Source organism: Phyllopteryx taeniolatus, chromosome 11 (assembly GCF_024500385.1).
Source record: "Phyllopteryx taeniolatus isolate TA_2022b chromosome 11, UOR_Ptae_1.2, whole genome shotgun sequence".
NCBI classification, from domain to species: Eukaryota; Metazoa; Chordata; class Actinopteri; order Syngnathiformes; family Syngnathidae; genus Phyllopteryx; species Phyllopteryx taeniolatus.
This window is the reverse complement of record NC_084512.1, coordinates 8317337-8341417: the sequence shown is the minus strand read 5'-3', so window position 1 is coordinate 8341417 and position 24081 is coordinate 8317337. Positions and strand designations below refer to the sequence as shown.

Genomic DNA, 24081 nt, shown 5'->3' with positions numbered 1-24081 from the left:
GTCTTGTGCGGAGCCGATCGAGGACGTCGTTGATCGGATCGGCGAATTATGACATGAAAGCCGATCAGCATAAAATGCTAAGTATCGTCCGATACCGATCACACCGATCAGATCGGCGTAAAGTCTATATATTATGTGATTTTTAGGATACACTGGTAAAAATAAGGCTGCTACCATGACAGATGGGTAGGAGAATGACCAAGCCATGTCTCTCGAGGCTCTCATTTTATTTATTTTTTTACAAGCGGATCGGAAAATGCATGGATGGATGGATGGATGTCCTTGTTTTTGTACACGCACACACACACACACACACACACACACACACACAAGCACACACACACACAATTAACCAACCTCCTCAGCATCCCCAGAGTACAGCACATAGATACGTTCTAAATGTAAAATACGGGGATTCGAGTTTTGACAAAAATCACAATAAGAGCAGCCTGTTATTTTTCGTGCTACTATTTTGCTGATTTCACTGTGTGTAGCGTACATCTGATAGCATGTACAAAATTCGCAGTGCCATTTGGAGTCAAATGATCAAATCATACACATTTTCTTCCAACAGTACAATCCCTCATACTGAATACCATCTGATATGTCACCAAAGCCAAAACACCGATCATTGCATCTTTGCAAAAAAGTGTAATACCTATTTTTTGGGGGGACGCTATCACTACCTTTGTTGTGGCTCTGTTACACAACTAAACATTATACTGTAGATGCATTACATTGACGAAGGGCAGCTCGGTGGATTAGTGGTTAGCATGTTCTTCACACAGAGTATTGGCTCGGGCCCTCCTGGTACAACACCTTCCTCCCACATCAGGATAACTGAATACTCTAAATTGCCCATTGATGTGAATGTGAGCATAAATGGTTATTTGTGCCTTGCGATTAGCCAGCAACCAGTCCATGGTGTACCTTGCCTCTCACCCGAAGTCAGCTAGGATAGGCTCCAGCTCGTAATGACGACAAGCCCTTTAGAAAATGGATGGATGGATAGGATCATTTAAGAATATTAAATATTTCTGAACAATCAGTGACAAGATGCCAGTGGCATAAATGAATAATAAATATGAAGTGTAGAACACAGGCATTTTTGTTGGGACAATTTTAAAAGTATGCATGCATATATTTTTATACAGTAATACATATCAGTGCCTGCGTCACTTTTTGTAACTTGCAACCTTTTTGGACCTATTGCAACCTGTAAAATTGCAAATACTCTATTCAAGTGGTTCCATATAATTCTCAGCACTTCCAGTTCCTCTAGTAAAATTCATTGCTCAGTGGTCAATGCTTTAAATTGTTCTTCACTCTGATGTCTGCTTCTCCAGCAAGGACATTTGCCTTATGAACTCTGCGTCTCTGATTAAACTTGAAATGTCACCTCATATTTTAAACTGTCCATTTCACATATGATACAATTTGCTGTCATAACTGATAGGATTTTTATTTTCCAATTTAGTCTTTTTTTTTTTTTTATTTATTATTATTTTTTTAAACAAGTTACTATGCTGCAACCCAGCAAGATAATTTATTGTCTTAAGGCACTGGTGTCAAACTCAAGGCCCGGGGGCCAAATCTGGCCCAGCAAGTCATTTCATGTGGTCCGCAAAAGCAAATAATCTGTGTCAACTTCCATGATTATTGCTCAAATTCTCATAAAATAATAACAATAAATAGTAGCGTTGAGACATTGCAAGCATTTTCTGTTTATGGTAACTTGAACAATAGTTGAACAAACTATTATCCTTGACTTCTGATTTCAAAACTAGGTGTCCATCAATTTGTATGTACGAATGAGGTGACTAAACATTTATATGGTTTCACAGTCAACGGCCATCTGAGGGAAACCGTGACTAGAATGTGGTCCGTGACAAAAATGAGTTTGACACACCTGTCTTAAGGGAACAGAAACATAATTAAAATCAAATCAAAATATAATTCATCATTGATCTCCCACAACCACCTAGAAAAGAAATGGTATGAAAAATTTATATCACAATTGTGACCAAAATTATATAGTTATTAGACATTAGAAATTAAATAGATAAACAGCAGAAAAATAAAATAGCATAAAACTATACAACTACACTTTTAACATTCTGAATAAATATATGCTGTATTTTATGATTATAGACTGCATTTAATAGAAAAAGACAGTTAAATGTGTTTTACATGTAAAAAAAAGCAACAAGAAAGTAAAAGCATTGAAAAAAAATACATCATTGCAAATATGTTGTTGCCAAATAGCAAAAGACAACCAATAGGACTAACTACACAATAATAAAACAGTTGACATTGTTGTCAAAGTTAATTGCTACAGTGCTGTGGAAATAAAGACAATTCGGGTTTGTAATTCTCCCTGCAGCTACACAGGAGCTACTTAGATAGCTATTTGCAATATTTATTTGATACGGCACGGCACGGTGGACGACTCGTTAGCACATCTGCCTCACAGTTCTCAAATCCGGCCGCGCCTGTGTGTCTATATGTGCCCTGCAATTGGCTGGTGACCGACCGGTTTGGGGTTTACCCCGCCTCTCGCCCAGAAATAACTGAGATAGGTGCCAGCACGTCCGCGACCCTACTGAGGATAAGCGGTACGGAAAATTGATGGATGGATGTATTTGATACACGTGAAGTGAATAAAGTCATCTATGAGCTTAAATTGACATAACTGAACTTATTTTCACTTTTATTCATGACGCTTCCTGAAAGGTGGGAATTACAAGGGTGACAATCACCATCTGTCACATTCCACCTAATTAGTGTTAATTACATATAATTCTACTTGACACAGAGAAGGGAAAACTCTTTCGACCAACTCAGTCTTCTTCTTTTCCTTTCGACTTGTCCCGCTAGGTAATTAGTGTAAAATAAGGTTATTGGCAGTCATAAAGTTGTCACCCTGCTAGCAGATGCGGTTTAAGTATAGACAGATGCTAATAGCTTGTAGAAAATGTGTCACATCAAAAGATCACCTCATTAATAGGGAAATAACAAATTAGTCTCCCAGGGGAGCCTTAGCACTGACTGACTGACTGATTGATTAACTGAGTAAATTACAGTAACTGTGCTGATGTTGAAAAGTATGGTACACAAAAAGCTGAGAAAGTGAAACAAAATACAGTAGATGAAAGAGTGAAACATTAGACCTCAGTATCCAAATGAGATTCCTCATTCAACATCTCTGTTGTCTGTGTGATTTAGCCAGTCTGCTTTTTCCTCTGTATTACTTTCATCACTAAATACGATAAAGTATTGTGTTTGATGACTTTATCAATTATGCACAGACATTATCGTGGCCTTTTCAGGCATGCAAAATCGATGCCTATGGCAGCTCCCACTGCTCAGATGTGTTATTCAGTCACTATGCATGGAGACATTTGGGGAAGAGCCAGGGGATGAAGATGAAAGTACGAGGTATCGCTGACATCTCACCCAGGCAGTTGTTCATGAATATCAAAGAACAGCTGTGAATGTAGGCAGGTTCTGCATTTTACTGATCATCCTGAATCCTTTTACCTCGAAAGGTTTGTGACCGACATTTGATGGATGCTGTCAAGTTTCATTTAACAACAGTGACTCTAAAAAAGAACACCTGTCGACAATATGATGCAAACAAGAAATAATGGGTTCATTATAGCACATACAGTACATAAACATTTCAAGAATCATATTTTTTATACTCCTCCATGACCTGTCAGCTTATCGTGACGGAGGAGTTTGTGTGTCAGAATGATCATAGGGGCCAAGTTGTCTGAGGCTTTATGCCCCTGGAAGGGGCAAACAGATCCTAAGTGAGGCACCAGACAAAGCAACGCGCCTATGATGAATAACATGAATGGACCTTGTTTTCCCTCACCTAGGCGCGGGTCACCAGGGTCTACCTCTCAAGCCTGCTCCTGTGGGGCTCAGCCTGGCACAGTCCAAAAACACAACATGGGTCCCTCTTTCCCTTGGGCTTACCACATGTTGGAGTGGTCAAGGGGGTCGAGTGCAATGTGAACTTTGTGGCAGACGAAGGCGGGGACCTTGGTGGTCAGACCCAGATCCAGCCGCATCCTGTCATGAAGCTCATGTCACAGGCATTGAGAACGTCTCGAGCTGTGAGAACACTGATCTTGCACCATACAATGACAATAATGGCTTTTGTATTCTATTTATGTTCAATCTTTATGTACACTATTTGGTTATAGGTGTGGCTCTTTTTAAAAGTGCTCTATAAAGAGTGTCTCAAAGATTAAGCCACGCAGGTCTAAGTAATACTGCGAATGGCACATTAAATCGGCCAGGTTCTGGATGTTTTGGAGCCTGTTGATGAGTTTGGAAGGGAGACCAGAGAGGAGGGCGTTGCAATAATCGATACAGGAAGTGACAAATGAGTGGACCAAGATTTCAGTGCTGGATTGGGACAGTGATGGCCGGAGTCTGGAGATGTTCTGGAGGTGGAAGATGTGCAAATGTGAGGGTCCTGAACAAGGTGACGCCAAGACTCTAGACGTGGGAGGAAAAGGGTACCGGAAAACCGTTGATGATTGTTGGGGCAGAGGTAGAGTTGTGACTTGGAGAGGGTGGATTTTGAGTTGATGAGTAGAGCCTCACTTGTATCGCCGTTTAGTCATTCATTCATTCATTCATCTTCCATTCCGCTTATCCCTACTAGGGTCGCGGGTGTGCTGGAGCCTATTCCAGCTATCTTCGGGCGAGAGGCGGTGTACACCCTGAACCAGCCCCAGCCAATCGCAGGGCACATATAAACAAACAACCATTCACACTCACATTCACACCTACGGCCAATCTAGAGTCTTCAATTAACCTACCCTGCATGTTTTTGGGATGTGGGAAGAAACTGGAGTACCCGGAGAAAACCCACGCAGGCATGATCTCAATGCCAGCCATGCGGTCCAGGAGTAGCGCGTAAGAAATGGTGTTGATCTCTGCACTAAGGTCCTGGAGGATACGGATGGTGAGTAGTCCAGTACCAGTACCAGTGGTGAGCTATGAGTCGATAATCTCTGTGATCATGGATGAAATGGATGACAAAGAGGCTTTGACTAAGCGAGGTGGGGAGAGGATCAAGCTGGCAATTGGTGGTTATAAAGATGTTATTCACAATAACTTTACGTAATTCCAGCAGACAGTGTGTATACTCTACATTAAAGTGTTTGATGCTGTTATTGAAATCACTATGCATTTACCTGGTGACCGGAAGTTAGCACACCACCTTACACCAAAGCCGAAGTGCTGCATGCATAGAGTTGATTGCACAAGCTCTTGGTGAGCGTGTTGCGTCTGATCTACTGAGATTGCAATCTTTTATTACGATCCCAAATGGCAGGCGCTCTATTGCATGCATATTTAATCTAACCTATTGGCCATTCTGTTGGCAACAGGTACAAAAGTAGTGGAGATTGTCGTATTTAAAAGGGGGATTTGTGCTTTAGGTAGGTTTTGATGGTTTTCGCCATGAAACATTTAGGAGAGTTCCACAAGTACAAAATGAAGTTTGAAATAATGGAATTGGAAGTGTTAGTGGAAGAGTAATAAACATATTATTTAGTTACAGAAAATAAATTGATTGCTCCGACAATTTTGGGGACGCCACCAACTCCATAAAAGCCATGTTTTCTCTGATTTAACTCGTCCGAAGTGCATTCTGCATACTATTGCGTTGAAAACTGGAACAGCACACCCAGAAAACTGCTCTCGAAGAGGCCAAAAGTCACAGTTCGCAGAAATGACCCAGATGCGCGGAAATGCAGAGTTGAAAGGAGTTTTCTCATTGGTGTTTTGTCATGACTTGTACTTGTGACCAGTCAGCCCTTAGATGACTCAGAAACTCCAAAATTGCATTGTTGATTAGACAATGGGACACAATAATTTTGGTTTTTGGCATTTCTAATAGGTTTACAGGAGCGAAAACATTTTCTTCAACGCCTCTCATTTTGCCTCTGGTATGCTCGCACTACTTTGTACCTGCGTTTCAGACGCAAAATTTAAAGATGCAAAATAGTCCTCCCAGACCGCACTAAATTAATTGGATGGCAAATTTTAGCAGTCATAATCCTGATTACGCCCTGTTAGTAGATCATATTCCACATCTGTTTGCGTGAGCAATCAAGTTTGCGCCTATTTTTGCATTTGCAAACCTTTAGTATCAGGCCCACTGTCTCTTGGCTGGCCGGGGAATGCCTCATGATTTCCACGGAAGAGGTGGATGAAGCTTTTGTGAACAGGGTTGTCTCGGCCTCTTAGCATAGGCTGCTACCCTTGCGTCCTGACAACGATCAAACAATCAATCAACAAATCAATTATTATGCCCATCCCCTATTTTTCATCCATCCATCCATCCATTTTCTGAGCCGCTTCTCCTCACTAGGGTCGCGGGCGTGCTGGAGCCTATCCCAGCTGTCATCGGGCAGGAGGCGGGGTACACCCTGAACTGGTTGCCCTATTTTTCAATTTAAAGTCAAGGTTCTGCTTTTGAAGGATGTTAAATTAAAGAAATTAAAACCAGAGAAGCCTCTCTCTTCATCACCTCAGCTTCAATCTTGCTTGTCCTTTACTCTTGCAGGTTACCGCCATGGCAACATACAAGGAAATAAATGATGTTCTTCAAGACCCAGACATTAGGGTCAGCACTAATCTGGGGGGGATGTGATAAACAGTCTGAACCAGAGCCAATATCACTTCAAATAGAGCAACATGAGACATGGTGGCCCTGCTGCCAAGAGAAATAAAGGCTCATTTAAATTAAGGGATTTATGATTCATCAAGGGCCTTTTAAGATGTGACTTTTTTCCCTCAAAAACAACACTATAATGGTTGTTTGTAAGTCCATTTGATGAATCCCTTACATCAGATATAGACATCTATCCATTTTCTTCACCGCTTATCCTCACAAGGGTCGCGGGCTGCTTGAGCCTATCCCAGCTATCTTCGGGCGGGAGGCGGTGAACACCGGTCCCCAGAACTGTGAGGCAGATGTGCTAACCAGTCGTCCACCGTGCCGGTTCAGATATAGACAAACATAAGAAATTTAATTTACATGCATACACACACACACACACACACACACAATCACCTCCAATGTATTGGAACAGTGAGGCAAATTCGTTTTATTTTTGCTGTTGACTGAAAAACTTTTCCGACATCAATAGTTCCGCTTTTATTTACAGGTATTTAGATATGGATCTTAAACACCACTTGGAAGATAGCGCCTTTTGTTTGAACACACACAAGCAAAACTATTATTTGATGAACGACATGATGGCAGCAGCAAAATAAACTCATAAGTATACAGAAATATTTCAAGAATTGAAATGAATATCTGATACTATAACACAACTGCAAAACTAAAGAAAGGAACATTTTAAATTTGAAATAACCACAGTTACTACCAGAATTGAATTGCATCCAGCTAGTAAAAGGAGAGTAAGAGCTGACTGGAAACTATTTACTTAATTTGATTACTACACTTTGATGAATTTAATGACACACTGAGGCACCGATGCTGCACAGACAAATTAAGGCTGACAAATACAGCAACAAAGATTCTGCAGAACAGTTAGATCATATTACTTTTATCTTATTCTGTTTTAATGTGTGCAGTTGTACGGAAAACAGTTGCCGACTGTAAAAGCTACAAAGCCATTCATAAAGTCTTAAGACCAGGCATATGTGCTGACATTTTTGGGGGCAGGTGCTGAAGCCCAAAAAAAGGGCACCCGTATTTATTTCTGTTAACACAATCAATACAGTCAATAATACAACTATTGACAAAGGAGATGAAAGGGAGTAACAGTGGCTATAAACGGTCCCTGTTCAAATGGCAGGTTTTTGTGATAGATAAAAGTGAGACCAAGATAAATCATTTAAAAACTTTCCCCCCCACGATTAGTTAACCTATAACTTGGACTTCTGTAAAGGTTGAATCAAGGCAACTGGACTGGTCTTGTTTGGTCAAGATGTGGTGTAGAGTCTCCCTATTTATGCCTAAATGGGTGTGTTCCCTGGGGGTGATCAACAATAGGTTGTAGTTGTTGCCCAGTGTGGTTAGTGATACTGCATACTAATCCATCGTTTACTTGTCATGTTGCAAAAATGCTCATTAGAATGAGGTAATTTGGGGGGAGACATGTCAGCATGTTGTTATATGCAGTCAAACCACCTCCTCTGTTTAGAGATGGCTTTTCTAGTTTGATGGAGATGGCTTATCTTACACCTCTTTCAAACCAGCGGGCCACCCAATCCAGAATTTGGATGTTGTTTTCCTCATAGGAATGTCTGTTCTTCTTGAGATACAAATAATCCACTGATTCTAAACCCGACGAAGCTGGCTGTCAATACTGCGCCATGTGCCGATGTAGAAGTCAATGCCCCCACGGCATTGCACGGCATAAACAACATTGCTGAGTTTGCTTCTCTGGATTTTGTCCTTGATCCATCTTATGTCTGAGGGTGTTGGTGGGTTTGAAATGCATTGGGCTGTCATGTTTGGAGAAAATCCTTCTGAGTTTCTCGAACAAACCAGCCACGTAGGGGACCACCACATTTCGCCTCCCGTTTCTGTCTTCAGGCTCTGGTGTCGTGGCTCTTCTTCTCTTGGTATATTTGACTAAGGCATACTTTGGATACCTACAGTAAGACCCCTGTCTCACTGGCCTGGAGACTAGTTGACGACCTGATGGCGAACCAGTGGAGACGTCTCCTGGAGTCTCCTGCAGACTAGTTGCCACAGGTTGCAATGAAATCGAACATTCTGGAGACTCCTCTATATCCTCACTATAGAGAAAAATCTTAATGTAGCTTTATGTCACAAAACTACAATCAGTTGTCATCAAAATCTATGTAGACATCTCTACATATGCCCGCTTCAACCTCTGAAAATATCAGAATGATAACCCCTATATTTTGGATTTTATGGACATTAAGCATTTTTCTTCTCCATATGCTTACTATATAGAATGTTTTTTTTTTTTTAATGATTGAATATTTGCAAAAAAACAGTTTATTAGTTTGAACATTAAATATCTTGTCTTTGTAGTCTATTTGAAAGTACAGTTGTACTCTGTTTTTACATTTTACACAACGTCCCCACTTCATTGGAATTGGGCTTTGTATTTATTGGCCACAATGGGGGGACTGCTGAGCCCATGGCACAGCTGTGATTTTGCTTGTAGAAACAGTCGTTGTATTGGAAGTACTTGGTGCCAAGGCAAAGTTGAAGTAGATTGCATACTTGGCCTGGGATAAGGTTGGTTCCGTCGAGAGCCAAGAGGAGGAGGAGGAGGAGGAGGAGGAGGAGGAGGAGGAGGAAGAGGAAGAGGAAGAGGGTGGGGGAGGGACAAAACAGGAGCATATGTGCACGACAGATCAGCGAGGGGCACAATTCTCTCAAAGACTTAAATGAATGCTCAATATCAAAACAGTTTAGGTAAAATTGATTACTGAGAGGGTATATATCTATTTTTTATTACTGATCAATGAAAAATAGGGCTCAATCAAAAAATGCACTTAAGGGCAAAAGGGCTGGTGCACAGGCACCACTCAGAATGTATTTGTGCATGTGCTTGCTTAAGACTATAGAGTGATACATATAATCCTTGCTGTTAAGCCATTGCAGCTTAACGTTGCATTCGGATGAATGGACGACGTATATTTAACCAAGTACGGCATATTTAATAGGAGCTGTGGTCACATTAGCCTCACGGAACCAACAGCCGTCAAAGAATGCAGCATTAAATAAATAAAGCATAAAGCAATAAAGCAAAGCTTGGCTTTCCCCTCGATCCACCTCGCAAATCTACACTCCCTACCCAACAAAATGGATGAGCTTCATCTTCTGATAAAGACCAGTAAAGACTTTGGACGTTCCGCTGCCCTGTGCTTTACGGAGACTTGGCTTTGTGAGTCTGTCCCCTATGGCGCCGTAATGCTTCCATCTACACCGGGCAGACTGCGTCATGGAGTGAAGAAAAGGTGGCGGGGTATGCGTGGCCCAATGGTTAAGATCATCGCCTGCCACCGTGGGGGACCTAGGTTCAAGACCACGACTGGACCATCCACCAACATCCCCTGGACTCACAGCTGTGGTGTCCTTGAGCAAGACACTGATACCCTGAAATGCTCCCCGGGCGCTTCAGCTACCCCCTGCTCCAGTGTGTTCCACTAATGTGTTCACTCTGATGGGTTCAATGCAGAGAACAAATTTCGTGTGCATGCATGCATGTTCATTACAATAAAAGGTGATTCTTCTTCTTCTTCTTCTTCTATAATAATGAAAAATGGTGTACCGACATCATGCAGCTCAGCACACACTGCAGCCCGCATTTAGAGTCGCTGTTTTTGAACTGTAAGCCATTCTACTCGCCATGTGAATTTGCATCTTTCATTCTCGACTGTGTTTACATTCCGCCTCAAGCTAAGACGAACGCCGCACTGCTAACGCTTGCTGAACAAGTAAACGAAATTGGAAAAAAAAAAACATCCAGACTCACCCCCCATTATTCTCGGGGACTTTAACAAAGCTAAACTGAACCACGAACTCCCTAAATACAAGCAGCACATCGACTATCCTATCAGCGAAAATAACATTTTAGACCACTGCTATACTACGCTAAATAACACATACCGTGCCATACCTCGTGCAACCCTGGGCTCGTCTGATCACTGCTTAATTCACTTAATACCAACATACAGACAATAACTTAAATGTGCGAAGCCTACAGTAAAAACAGTGAAAAAGTGGACCAATGAAACAAAGATAGAACTTCAAAGCTTTTTAGACTGCACAGACTGGAGTGTCTTTGAAACTTCAGCTGGCAGCCTGGATGAATATACGGACACTGTCACATCCTACATCAGTTTCTGTGAAGAGGTGTGTGTACCAATAAAGTCATTTCGCACATTCAATAACAACAAGCCGTGGTTCACTGCCAAACTTAAGCAACTTCGCCAGGCTAAAGAGGACCCATATCGAAGTGAGGACAGGGTCCTGTATAATCGCACTAGAAATGAGCTGACTAAAGAAATTAACATTGCAAAGAGAAACTATGCAGTAAAGTTAGAAAAACAGTTTAGCGCTAACGACTCCAAATCAGTCTGGCATGTATTACAATCGCTAACCAATTACAAGTGACGATCCCCCCAAGCAGAGAACAATAGTAGATGAGACGACGACTTAAACAGCTTCTACTGCAGATTTGAATAGGACACTTTCCAATTCAATAACAACAAGCCGTTGTTCAATGCCAAACTTAAGCAACTTCGCCAGGCTAAAGAGGACCCATATCGAAGTGAGGACAGGGCCCTGTATAATCACACGAGAAACAAGCTGACTAAAGAAATTAACATTGCAAAGAGAAACTCTGCAGTAAAGTTAGAAAAACAGTTTAGCGCTAACGACTCCAAATCAGTCTGGCATGTATTACAATCGCTAACCTATTATAAGTGACGATCCCCCCCAAGCAGAGAACAATAGTAGATGAGCCGACGAATTAAACAGCTTCTACTGCAGATTTGAATAGGACACTTTCCACACCCCACACCCACACAGCCGCACCACCGACCACAATCACACCTCTGACTTCTGCGTTGACCATCCACAAACAGGATGTGAGATGCATCTTCAAACAACAAAAGATTAACAAAGCGGCAGGCTCAGACCTTATGTCCCCATCCTGCCTCAAAGTCTGCGCGGACCAGCTCGCTCTAGTCTTCACTCAGATCTTCAATAGATCTCTGGAACTGTACGAAGTAGCATCCTGTTTCAAGCGCTCCACCATCATCCCAGTCCCCAATAAACCTGCAATCTCGGGTCTGAATGACTACAGGCCTGTCGCCTTGACATCTGTGGTCATGAAGTCCTTTGAAAACCTCGTCCTGGACCACCTCAAGAGTGTCACAGGTCCCCTGCTGGACCCCCTGCAGTTTCCCTTCCGAGCAAACAGGTCCGCGGATGATGCAGTCAACATGGGACTGCACTTCATCCTAGAACACCTCGACAGCGCAGGGACCTACGCGAGGATCCTGTTCGTGGACTTCAGTTCTGCATTCAACACCATCATCCCCAAACTCCTCTCTTCCAAGCTTCTCCTGCTCAGCGTCTCGCCTGCCATCTGCCAGTGGATTTACAGCTTCCTGATGGGCAGGACACAAGAGGTGAGGCTGGGGGACACCATCTCATCTACACACACCACCAGCACTGGGGCGCCCCAAGGACGTGTCCTCTCTCCGCTGCTCTTCTCTCTCTACACAAACGACTGCACCTCAACGCACCCAGCTGTCAAACTTGCAAATGACACCACACCACAAAGACAAGATATTTAATGTTCAAACTCATAAACTCATTTAAAAAAAAAAATAATCATTAACTTAGAATTTTATGGCTGCAACACGTTCCAAAAAAGCTGGGACAGGTGGCAAAAAAGACTGAGAAAGTTGAGGAATGCTCATCAAACACCTGTTTGGAACATCCCACAGGTGAATAGGCTAATTGGGAACAGGTGGGTGCCATGATTGGGTATGAAAGGGGCTTCCCTGAATTGCTCAGTCATTCACAAGCAAAGATGTTCACCTCTTTGTGAACAAGTGCGTGAGAAAATAGTTGAACAGTTTAAGGACAATGTTCCTCAACATACAATTGCAAGGAATTTAGAGATTTCATCATCTACGGTCCATAATATCATCAAAAGGTTCAGAGAATCTGGAGAAATCACTGCATGTAAGCGGCATGGCCGAAAACCAACATTGAATGCCCGTGAGCTTCGATCCTGCAGGCGGCACTGCATCAGAAACCGACATCAATGTGTAAAGGATATCACTACATGGGCTCAGGAACACTTCAGAAAACCAATGTCAGTAAATGCAGTTCGGTGCTACATCCGTAAGTGCAACTTGAAACTCTACTATGCAAAGCAAAAGCCATTTATCAACAACATCCAGGAACGCCGCCGGCTTCTCTGGGCCCGAGCTCATCTAAGATGGACTAATGCAAAGTGGAAAAGTGTTCTGTGGTCCGACGAGTCCACATTTTAAGTTGTTTTTGGAAATTGTGGACGTCGTGTCCTCCGGGCCAAAGAGGAAAAGAACCATCCGGACTGTTATGGATGGAAAGTTCAAAAGCCAGCATCTGTGATTGGCTCTGTTAGTGCCAATGGCATGGGTAATTTACACATCTGTGAAGGCACCATTAATGCTGAAAGGTACATACAGGTTTTGGAGAAACATATGCTGCCATCCAACCAACGTCTTTTTCATGGACGCCTCTGCTTATTTCAGCAAGACAATGCCAAACCACATTCTGCACGGGTTACAACAGTGTGGCTTCGTAGTAAAAGAGTGCGGATACTAGACTGGCCTGCCTGCAGTCCAGACCTGTCTCCCATTTTAAAATGTCTGCCGCATTATGAAGCGTAAAATACGACAACGAAGACCCCGGACTGTTGAACAGCTGAAGCTGTACATCAAGCAAGAATGGGAAACAATTCCACCTACAAAGCTTCAACAATTAGTGTCCTCAGTTCCCAAACCTTTATTGAATGTTGTTAAAAGAAAAGGTGATGTAACACAGTGGTAAACATGACCCTGGCCCAGCTTTTTTGGAACGTGTTCCAGCCATAAAATTCTAAGTTAATGATTATTTGCTAAAAACAATAAAGTTTAGCACTTTGAACATTAAATATCTTGTCTTTGTAGTATATTCAATTAAATATAGGTCGAACATGATTTGCAAATCATTGTATTCTGTTTTATTTATGTTTAACACAACGTCCCAACTCATTGGAATTGGGCTTGTAATTAATTGTGTCCCTTTAGTTGGATCTTTTGCATTACAAGGAGAGATCGAGCTCCCTTCCAACGACATCAAAGCATTAAATATATTACGGGCTTCAAATGGTCCTAGTGTGACCTGGACTTCCTTATGATGACAGGAAAATGTCTGTGTTTCTGGCCTCAAGAAGGACAATGATTATGATAGGCAAGGCTTGTCCTGGTGGATTAATCCATAAAGATGATTTCGCTGGATAAAACGTAAAAAAGAAAACATTATGCTGAATGGAATACAGATACTCTAAGCTATTTGTATCTTGAATTCATTTATTCATAGTTTTGTGAAATTGGTCCCTCTCATGTTTTATATCTTTACACATCAGTGCCACTTTTATACTGCATTTATAATGCAAATGCGCTCAAGAAGTCCATTAAGATGAGTGATTTCAGCTAGTTTTCTCCCTGAATCATTGATATCTCCTGATTTTCACTTTTTTGAATGATAGGATGTGATGGTCTCCTCTTCCGTTACATGATGTGGTGGTGTTTTCAAGCTATAGGTGCTAATGGCGTATAATTTTCACATGCTGCCTTTGTCACCTCTTAGCAAACCATAGTGAAAGTCTGGATCCATATGTACAGTCCATTTGTCTCTGTGAGTGTTGCTTGAAAAGCTGTTGTTGTACCTAGTGTGCTGCAAAGAAAAGACGGCGTTATGCAGAGGAGGCCAGTCTATTAATGATGCCATAAAAAAAGAATAAAAGAGTGGTAAAAATGAATGTGAAATCCATGCACCAACTGTGAGTGTGAGTGGTTCACAGACTGTAATCAAGATGAAGTTTGAAGGTTGATTTATAATATTATTGTCCTTGCAAATCTTTGATACACGTTACTTGAGAAATTGTTGTAAATAACCCTAATGATGATGAATCAGGAACGACAGCAGCCATAGGAAGAGCTGTTCTGCCGGGAGCGTGTATGCTGGCATCCAAAGAACTTATGAATGTGCGAAGGCTGACATTTTGACAGGCTGTTCACATTGATTGATGTGCTAGCAGCGCACTTCCTCTGGGTGCTGACACCCAATGAAATGCGGCAGCTGCAGCAGAAGGACTCCTCATTTTTCAGCCTCCTAATTACATAGTAATGTATAACACAGCAGCTTGAGAGCTTGTTAGTCCAAGAAATGGCCATTGTTATGCCATACCTGATGCTGCGAGAACCAATTCCTGTCGAGTTTATAGTTTGTGATGTAGCTGGGGAGATAATGGATGCTTTATGGGCTCTTTTTTTTTTCTTCCCCGTGGTTGAAGACAAAAGCATCTTCAGGAAACAACAGCCATCCAAAAACACCCACCCTGATACAAAAATAATGAAAAACAAAACAGAAACAAAAGTATAAAGAGGAATCTGGTGAATTGATGGTTTGGCAAGATAATTTTCATTTGATGGCAGTGACCATCCACCTTCAAAGAACACTGTGTTCTTGTGTCAACATTTCCATTAGTTGAAACCAATTTTAAAATAATCCCTCTGTGGAATGCTTCAGAATTTAATTAACGCAGTGTGTAATATTTATATACTGTAGAAATTGTATTTATTTTTATTTTTTTATTTTTTTATTTTTTTATTTAGCACATTCTCTGCTACCTGCAGCTATAGTTGTGCTTCATGCAATTTCAGGAAAGCGGAACAAAAACGTCTACATTTTAAAATGAATAGTCCTTCCATCCATCCATTCTCTGTACAGTTTATCCTCATTATGGTTGACTCTGGGCGAGAGGCGGGGTACACCCTGAACTGGTCGCCAGCCAATCGCAGGGCACATAGAAACAAACAACCATTCACACTCACACTCACTCACATACCTGCAGACAATTTAGTGCCTTCAATTAACCTACTGTAAATGCAGCCCAATGGGGGGCACAAGCCAGTGCAAACTGTAGGCCGATCCCAAGCCCGGATAAATCCAGAGGGTTACGTCAGGAAGGGCATCCGGTTTAAAACTTTGCCAAACAAATATGAGCGTTCATCCAAAGAATTCCATACCGGATTAGTCGTGGACCGGGTTAACAACATCCGCCATCAACTTGCAGGGCGCCGGTGGAAATTCAGCTACTGTGGGTCGAAGTCAAAGAAGAAGAAACGGTGGAAAGTGGGTTCTTTGGCAGAAACAGAAGAGGAAAGCACAGATCCTAGAACTGAATGTGGGGAATGTGACAGGAAAATCTCGGGAGTTGGTTGACATGATGATTAGGAGAAAGGTTGATATATTGTGTTTCCAGGAGACCAGGTGGAAAAGCAGTCAGGCTAGACGTTTAGGGGCAGGGTTTAAATTATTTTACCATGTTGTAGATGGGAAGAGAAATGGAGTCGGGGTTATTTTAAATGAAGAGTTGGCTAAGAATGTCTTGGAGGTGAAAAGACATAGGACAAAGGTGGAGGTGACAAAGGCCAAACAAGAGGCATATGATGACATGTATGCCAGGTTGGACACTAAAGAAGGAGAAAAGATCTATACATGTTCGCCAGACAGAGAGATAGAGATGGGAAGGATGTGCAGCAGGATAGGGTGAGTAAGGATAGAGATGGAAATATGTTGACTGGTGCCAGTAGTGTGCTAGTTAGATAGAAAGAATACTTTGAGGAGTTGATGAATGAGGAAAATGAGAGAGAAGGGAGAGTAGAAGAGGCAAGTGTGGTGGACCAGGAAGTGGCAATGATTACTAAGAGGGAAGTTAGAAAGGCATTGAAGAGGATGAAAATGGAAAGGCAGTTGGTCCTGATGACATTCCTGTGGAGGTATGGAAGCATCTAGGAGAGGTGGCTGTGGAGTTTTTGACCAGCTTGTTCAATAGAATTCTAGCGCGTGAGAAGATGCCTGAGGAATGGAGGAAAGTGTGCTGGTGCCCATTTTTAAGAACAAGGGTGATGTGCAGAGCTGTGGGAACTATAGAGGAATAAAATTGATGAGCCACACAATGAAGTTATGGGAAAGAGGAGTGGAGGCTAGACTCAGACACAGAAAAGGTCAGAAGGAGCTACATTGTCTTTGTAGATCTAGAGAAAGCCTATGACAGAGTACCCAGAAAGGAACTGTGGTACTGCATGCGGAAGTCTGGATTGGCAGAGAAGTATATCGATATATTTTGATGACACTTAAATACATTGAGGGACTTCAGACTGACAAGATGTTGTGTGATGCTATTGTTACAATTTTGCCCCCACAAAGCAGCCTTATTTACGTTTATATTTTTTGATTTACTAAAAGAAGATAATAAAAGCACTGAGTAATAAGGAATCAGTTGCAAAATTAAAAAGGCATTTAATTAAAAAAAAGAAACAGCAACCTAATAAAGTGAGAACAAATATTGTCATTTATTTCTGCTCACTGTTTAACCAACACAGCATCTCTTTTAGCAAACTCAATCAATTTACATGCAAACAGTTATTAATGGCCGAGGCGAGACTTATCCAAACAGAAAGCACCAGTGTCTTAATTTAAAACCAATTGTGTAGGTGCCTTTCTGGTTCATATATGGCTTCTATCCATGTGTGCCGTCTATTTCATGTGAACTAAAAACGACGGATCCTTCCTATCTCTTTAATGCTCAATTGAATGCCAGCAGTATGACGACCCAGGCATTTAAAAGTCAGTCTTTGGGAGACGCTAAAGTTATTTTAAGATATTTAACAATCCCCATCCCCATTACCCTAATAGGTCCATTTTCAATGTTTTAGATTATTGCAGTAAAAAACAAATGTGGCTCACTAATCTGGAGCTAAATGGAAAATCCTTTTCTGTATAAAACAGAGGCGGCCACTCAATGTTCTCAAGAGCCTGCTAATGGCAGTGAAAAGCTAAAGTAGAAGCAGATCTGGATCTTTTGGATGATTCATCGCTATTTGGGGGAAATGTCAGAGTGTAAATTCAACCTTTTAAATGACCCTGGTGAAAACTGATGCATCCTGTTTAAATATCTTCTGTATTGGTTTGCTTCTGATTACTGCTGGTTAGAAAAGGGCACCTAGAGTATTACAAACCTTATCGCAAGATTTAATATTTCTGTATCTATTACATTGTTTTCCTGCCCTTTTTATCCGGATACCATAACATATTTTTGGAACAGCCCAGTTAGATAGCATTTTTTTCTCTTAGTGAGTGCTGTGGCTTCTTGTGGTCTATTTGTCTTTGACTGCATTCTAGCTAGCTGTAATGTCAGGGAATATATATATATATATATATATATATATATATATATATATATATATACTCTAATGTATTATAGACTTATAATATGCTAAAGTCAATATGGAAATGCAGTCTTTACACCCTTGAACTGTTAATGTCTCTAAAGAGCCGTAAAACATTTATTCTAGCTGGAGTTCCTTTGAGGATGCACTATTGCATGTAGGATTTCAAAGATGTTCAACCTTTTAGTTGTTATTTTAGATGTGTGCAATAGTCACATATTGGGCCTCATTCACAAATCATTCTTAAGAAGAAATCTGTCCTTAAGTCCCACTTATACACTTATAAAGAAAAATTGACCATGGAGCAGGGGGTTCCCAATCTTTTTACTTCTTAGGTTGTTGTAATGATATTCAAGTATGTGAAGACAATGAAATTATCAATGATTTCTCACAATAATTAGCAACAATGATTTAACAAGGTCGAAAACAGCTATCAATATGCTGCAATTTTTTCATTCATTCATTCATCTTCCTTTCCGCTTATCCTCACTAGGGTCACGGGGTTGCTGGAGCCCATCCCAGCAATCTTCGGGCGAGAGGCGGGGTACACTCTGAACTGGTCGCCAGCCAATCGCAGGGCACATATAAACAAACAACCATCCGCACACACATTCACACCTACGGGCAATTTAGAGTCTTCAATAAACCTACCAAGCATGTTTTTGGGATGTGGGAGGAAACCGGAGTGCCCGGAGAAAGCCCAAGCAGGCAACGGGGAGAACATGCAAACTACACACAGGCGGGGCCGGGATTCGAACCCCGGTCCTCAGATCTGTGAGGCAGAAGTGCTAACCAGTCGTCCACCGTGCCGCCTCTGCTGCACTTTATTTCTATAAATCTCCTGTGTTTACATTTTCAAATGATTACTTTTACAACATTCCAAGGAATTATCAATGTCCCATCTCTGGTGAGCTATTTTTACAGCAAGCGTCGGCACCAAGTCGGTGACTCCTGAGCAGAGGTGGGTAGTAACGCGCTACATTTACTCCGTTACATTTACTCAAGTAACATTTTGGATGAATTTTACTTGCCAGAGTAAACAAAAACATGGCATTTTATTAGGGGTGAGTAGACTTTTTATATCCACTGCACCCTTGTTCCTGTTTTTGTAATATGCCCGATGAGCCTACAGTATTGTACTGTTTAACAAGTAGAAACAATATTGTATAAGACCATTTCTTGAAGCTGAATTTGCCTTCATTTGTTGTTTTGTTCAACAATATCTGAATTTGAAGATTAATATTTTATTTAGTTATTTTAATTTTATTTGATGTTCATACTCTGATTTACAAAAATAAATCATAAGTTACTCAGTAGTTACTCAGTACTCAAGTAGTTTTTTCACTGAGTACTTTCTTACTCTTACTCAAGTAATTACTTGGAGGACTACTTTTTCCTTTTACTTCAGTCATATTATTCAAAAGTAACAGTACTTGAGTACAATATTTGGCTTCTCTACTCACCTCCGGTCCTGAATATCCATATTACGTACTGTATTAACTTTTCTTTTTCATGTTTTATCGGGCGACATTACCTTTATCGTAATGGATGAAAGATCCATCTGTACACAGGCAGCATGCCTAGCTTAATCAACGTCCTTCATGGGGGCAGAAGCACAGCGATTCTTGGGTATTTTTAAGAACAAGATCATTGGACTATTCTGAAGTGCCCTGATCGAAATCCTATTGAACATCTGTGGAAGGAGCTCATGCTGTCTGGAGAAGCCAACCTTTAAACCTGTGACAGTTGTTTGGTCACGATTCGTGGGGTCTAAACGTGTCATATTACGTTAAGGATACCATAAGATTTTTCCAGGCAAGTTTTACATTTTTTTGTTAAAATAAATCTGTAAGACCACAAAAATAATAATATAATAATGCCTGTTTTTCTTTCTTTTGTTTTGTTTTGTGTAATGTAAATTTTATCCATCCTTCCATTTATTATCATTCTTGTCCCTTACACACAGCACACAGCACTGGTTTCCAGTCACTTGCTTGGCAGGTACTGTATAGGGAAACAACCATTCACACTCACATTTACTCCTATGAACAGTTCTTCAATTGACCTAACACGAGAAAAATTACAAATTCAACACACGGTGGCCTGAGCCTAGATTCAAACTCAGGACCTCTGGACTGTGAGGCAGATGTGCCTACCACTACAAAACTGTGCTCAAGTTTAATTGATTATTTTTTTAAGTTATTTCAGCGACAGGTGTTGGGTTTTTCTTTCTCTGGCATTAGGGTACCAACAATTTCCATTTTTTTGCGTGTATTATTAAGGCTCACGTTTAGAGATGAACAATCTGAAGTCCAATTATTAGTCCTAATTATGAGTCACAATATTAAAAAGATAATGACTGAAAATGTCCAAACAATGAATGCTCAAATTAATTAGGCACAAACCATTGAACACACAAAGAATTTGCTAAGCTGTAAGGCAGGAATGGGTTAACAGGAACAGGACACAAAGAAACAAGTATTGACACAGAAGAGGCTGTAAAGGTTATCAAATACACAAAGGAGACATGACAAACAAGATTCAAGGTGATAGCGCGCACAGAGTGAGCATACATCAACCAAGGCTTAAACATTTGTTAAATCAATGAATAGATACACTATATTGCCAAAAGTATTCGCTCACCCATCCAAATAATCGGAATCAGGTGTTCCAATGACTTTGATGGCCACAGGTGTATATATATCTAGCATGTAGGCTTGCAACTGTTTTAACAAACATTTGTGAAAGAATGGGTCACTCTCAGGACCTGAGTGAATTCCAGCATGGAACTGTGATAGGATGCCACCTGTGCAACAAGTCCAGTTGTAAAATTTCCTCGCTCCTAAATATTCCACAGTCGACTGCCAGCTGTATTATAAGAACGTGGAAGCGTTTTCGAATGACAGCCATGAAGTGGTGTGTATATATATATATATATATATATATATATATATATATATATATATATATATATATATTAGGGATCACTCCGTTCAACAACAATGCCGTTAAACAAACACGCCCAAATGGTGAGATCTATGCGCATAGTGAATCCACTTGTCATCCAGTCCCTTTGGAGGTTAGCGATGAGGAAAATCAGCACATGGCAATATATCTAGACCAGGAAAATTAGGGTTGGGGGCTATGTTAGATGTTATTTTTAGTACAAGCCGCGGGCCGCAAAAAAAGAACAGTGGGCCACAAATGACCAGTGGGCTGTATTTTGCACATCCCTACCTTAGATGCACAAAAGGGATTCGATCGCGTATTGGCAGTACCGCCTTCAAATGCTAAAACAGTGTAAACTTGGTCATATTTTAATTGATTGGGTACAAACACTGCTCATCTCCACAAACAGCTGTCAAGGTTAATGGATATACTGTAGATAATTGAGATTCACTCTAGAATGTGGATGCAGACAAAGCTGCTCTTTATCAATCCTGTTGTTCACTATTAGTGTTGGACCACTGGCCCAGTTTATTAGATATGCCGATAACATTAAAGAGATTATAATAAACAGAACAAAATATCACTAAGGGCAGATGATGTCTTGTGAAAAGAAACTCCATATCAACTCTACCATGTGTGAAACAACTTCTTTCTAGGTATGGATATTGTTCATGATATAAAGTTCATGTAGACGAATCAGAAGCAATGGATGTGAACAATCATGTATCAGAAAGTGTTAAGTTCCGAAGTGGCTTCAAATGGCCCAAAGAAGGTATCATATTTAATATATAGTCCCCATTACCTACAAAAACGGACTCTGTCCCGGTCCCTTGCCAATAGCGGAGATTTGCTGTAAGTAAAATCTTTAATTGATTAACTTCTTTGGCCAAGCTAATAGTTGAATGTGATGATTTTGATTTTGAGTTGCAAAGGGAAAGTAAGCAGACACATTGCCAAACATAACTCCAAAATCAGCACAAATTGGAAGTGTTTAAATACGGGAAACATTCAGTGTATACAGTATAAAAAAGACCCCAGAAGTGGTTGATTGTAATCATTCTTTTAATTGGCTGTCTTTAGAAATGTCTTACATTTTAATGTAACTGGAGAACTTTTCATTCCACTAATCAGACCGTGACCATGGTGGTCTCTTGAAGGGATTGAATAACCTTCGATAACAGAACTAACTTTGGATAGAAATCCCTCAACACAGACACTGTAGCTAGATTTTTTGTTGTTGCTGCTGTTATTCATTGCATTCTGTCTATTCCTTTGCTATTCTCATTTTCCATTCTGATTCGTGCCAACAGGACCCAACTGCTTTGCAGACACAACAGTTATACCAGCCGGACGGGAGGTGAAGATCGATGAGTGTACAATCTGCTACTGCACATACGAAGAGGGCACCTGGCAGATCGAACGCCAGGCCACCTGCAGTAAGAATGAATGCCAGCGCGGTTAGAGACCGGCATGGTGAGATGAACATTGGCATGCAACACCAGCGCCCGTCCATGTGAACATTTGGCCTTTCACCCAGACTTCCGGACATCAGGGTCAGCCGGCTCAGCATTTGGAGTCTGTACTTAGCAAAGGCTTTTATTAAGATGTATAATCTGCACATAGAATATTTATTTATCTATGTACTGAATTATTCATGAATATATACAAATACTGTGGAGATGTCATTATGCTGAACTCGGTACACATTTTTATAGGCTCTGTATTTTAATAATCAGCCTCGTTGATTGCAAAGAAACAAGAGAATGTATAGAACACACGCAGCTGTCTTCTAAAGCTGAAACCTTGACATCCTCGGAATTCTGACAAATCCTGACACCTATTCCCCACAGTTCAGACGAGCAGCCGTCTCAGTCTGAAGTAACCTGTCGGGTTTTGCTGTTCAAGGTAATCAAAAGCGCTAAAAGTGATATTAAAACTGACTTGACTATTTCTGACTTGTACTATGTACTTTAGTCTGTTTGGATGTTTCAAATGTGCTTTGATTTTAAAAGTACTTTTTTTTTTTTTGTATCTTAGTCTGTATGTTTCCTGTTTTAAATAAATGGAAGTCTGTGGCGCTGCGGGTGCCTGCATGATGCTTCTGATCAGCCTGTATGAAACCCAGGGCTTGTTTACAGACTGCTAAATGCCTAAAATGTTTGGCCTCCCCGTGTAGTCGTGACATGGACGTCAAATATCACTAAAGTTGGTGACATTTTGGGAGATCCCTGAATGTGACAAAGATGAACAGAAACAATTTGTAAAGTAAGCATGTTTCATATAAAAGATTATATCAAATTAAAAAACATTAAGTTTTTATCAACTTATTGTCCGCACGATGTTAATCCTTTGTAAAGGCACTCATTACAATACTGTATGCACTTTGAAAATAATTTTGAGTGCATCGGAAAAAAAGTGTTTGTCATTATGTTATGACTTTTTAGTTATCCTTATTCTTTTTTAGCTTACAGGTTGGGAGAAGTAATGTGGTTTTATTCTCTTGAATGCTAGTTTTAAAGGGTCCCATATTTTGGCTATTCATAGAGTGACTCTCTAAGATGAACTTAGTGTAAAAGTGTCAATTTCATTGAAAAAAAACACCTTTTTTTTTCTTGTCATACGAGTGTCCATAAAAGGACCCTCTGACAGCTACTTCTGTTTGACCCAGATTTGTATCCGCTGTGTCCATATTTGGCTAAGACCGCCCCCTTTTCTCTGACTGGTTGCCTCCGTGTAGAAGACCCACTTGTGAGAGCACACGTGTTTGTTATGTTGACAGCGCTGGCTCGGGGACACAGAGGTAGGCAGAAATCTTCGCTAGTGACGTAGATAAGCTCGAGAAATTCGAATGACTTGATTTCAGGCCTCTCGGTAGTAAAACATCTTGAACTCAGGAATGCCTGGACGATTTTAATTCATATTTCACATGTTTACTGAGGCACCATAGAGCCAATACAACATCCCAAATACTGGAAAAAGATGTTTTAGTAAAATATGGGACCTTTAAGCTACATGGTTCAAGGGACCTATTTTTCCCCCTGTGTAGTCCAATTCAGATATGGATGGATTGTGGTGGTGAAGCAGTTT

The 24081-nt window shown here is 40.8% G+C and overlaps 1 protein-coding gene across 1 annotated transcript in view; it reads left to right on the top strand.

The window, feature by feature from the left end:
* Positions 1-23071, top strand: part of vwc2 (von Willebrand factor C domain containing 2) — a 46044-nt gene extending 22973 nt beyond the window's left edge. The window contains 1 exon segment of the mRNA XM_061790654.1: positions 22305-23071. Coding sequence (XP_061646638.1) covers positions 22305-22456 — 152 coding nt within the window. The 3' untranslated portion in view covers positions 22457-23071.
* The last annotated feature ends 1010 nt before the right edge of the window (positions 23072-24081 follow it).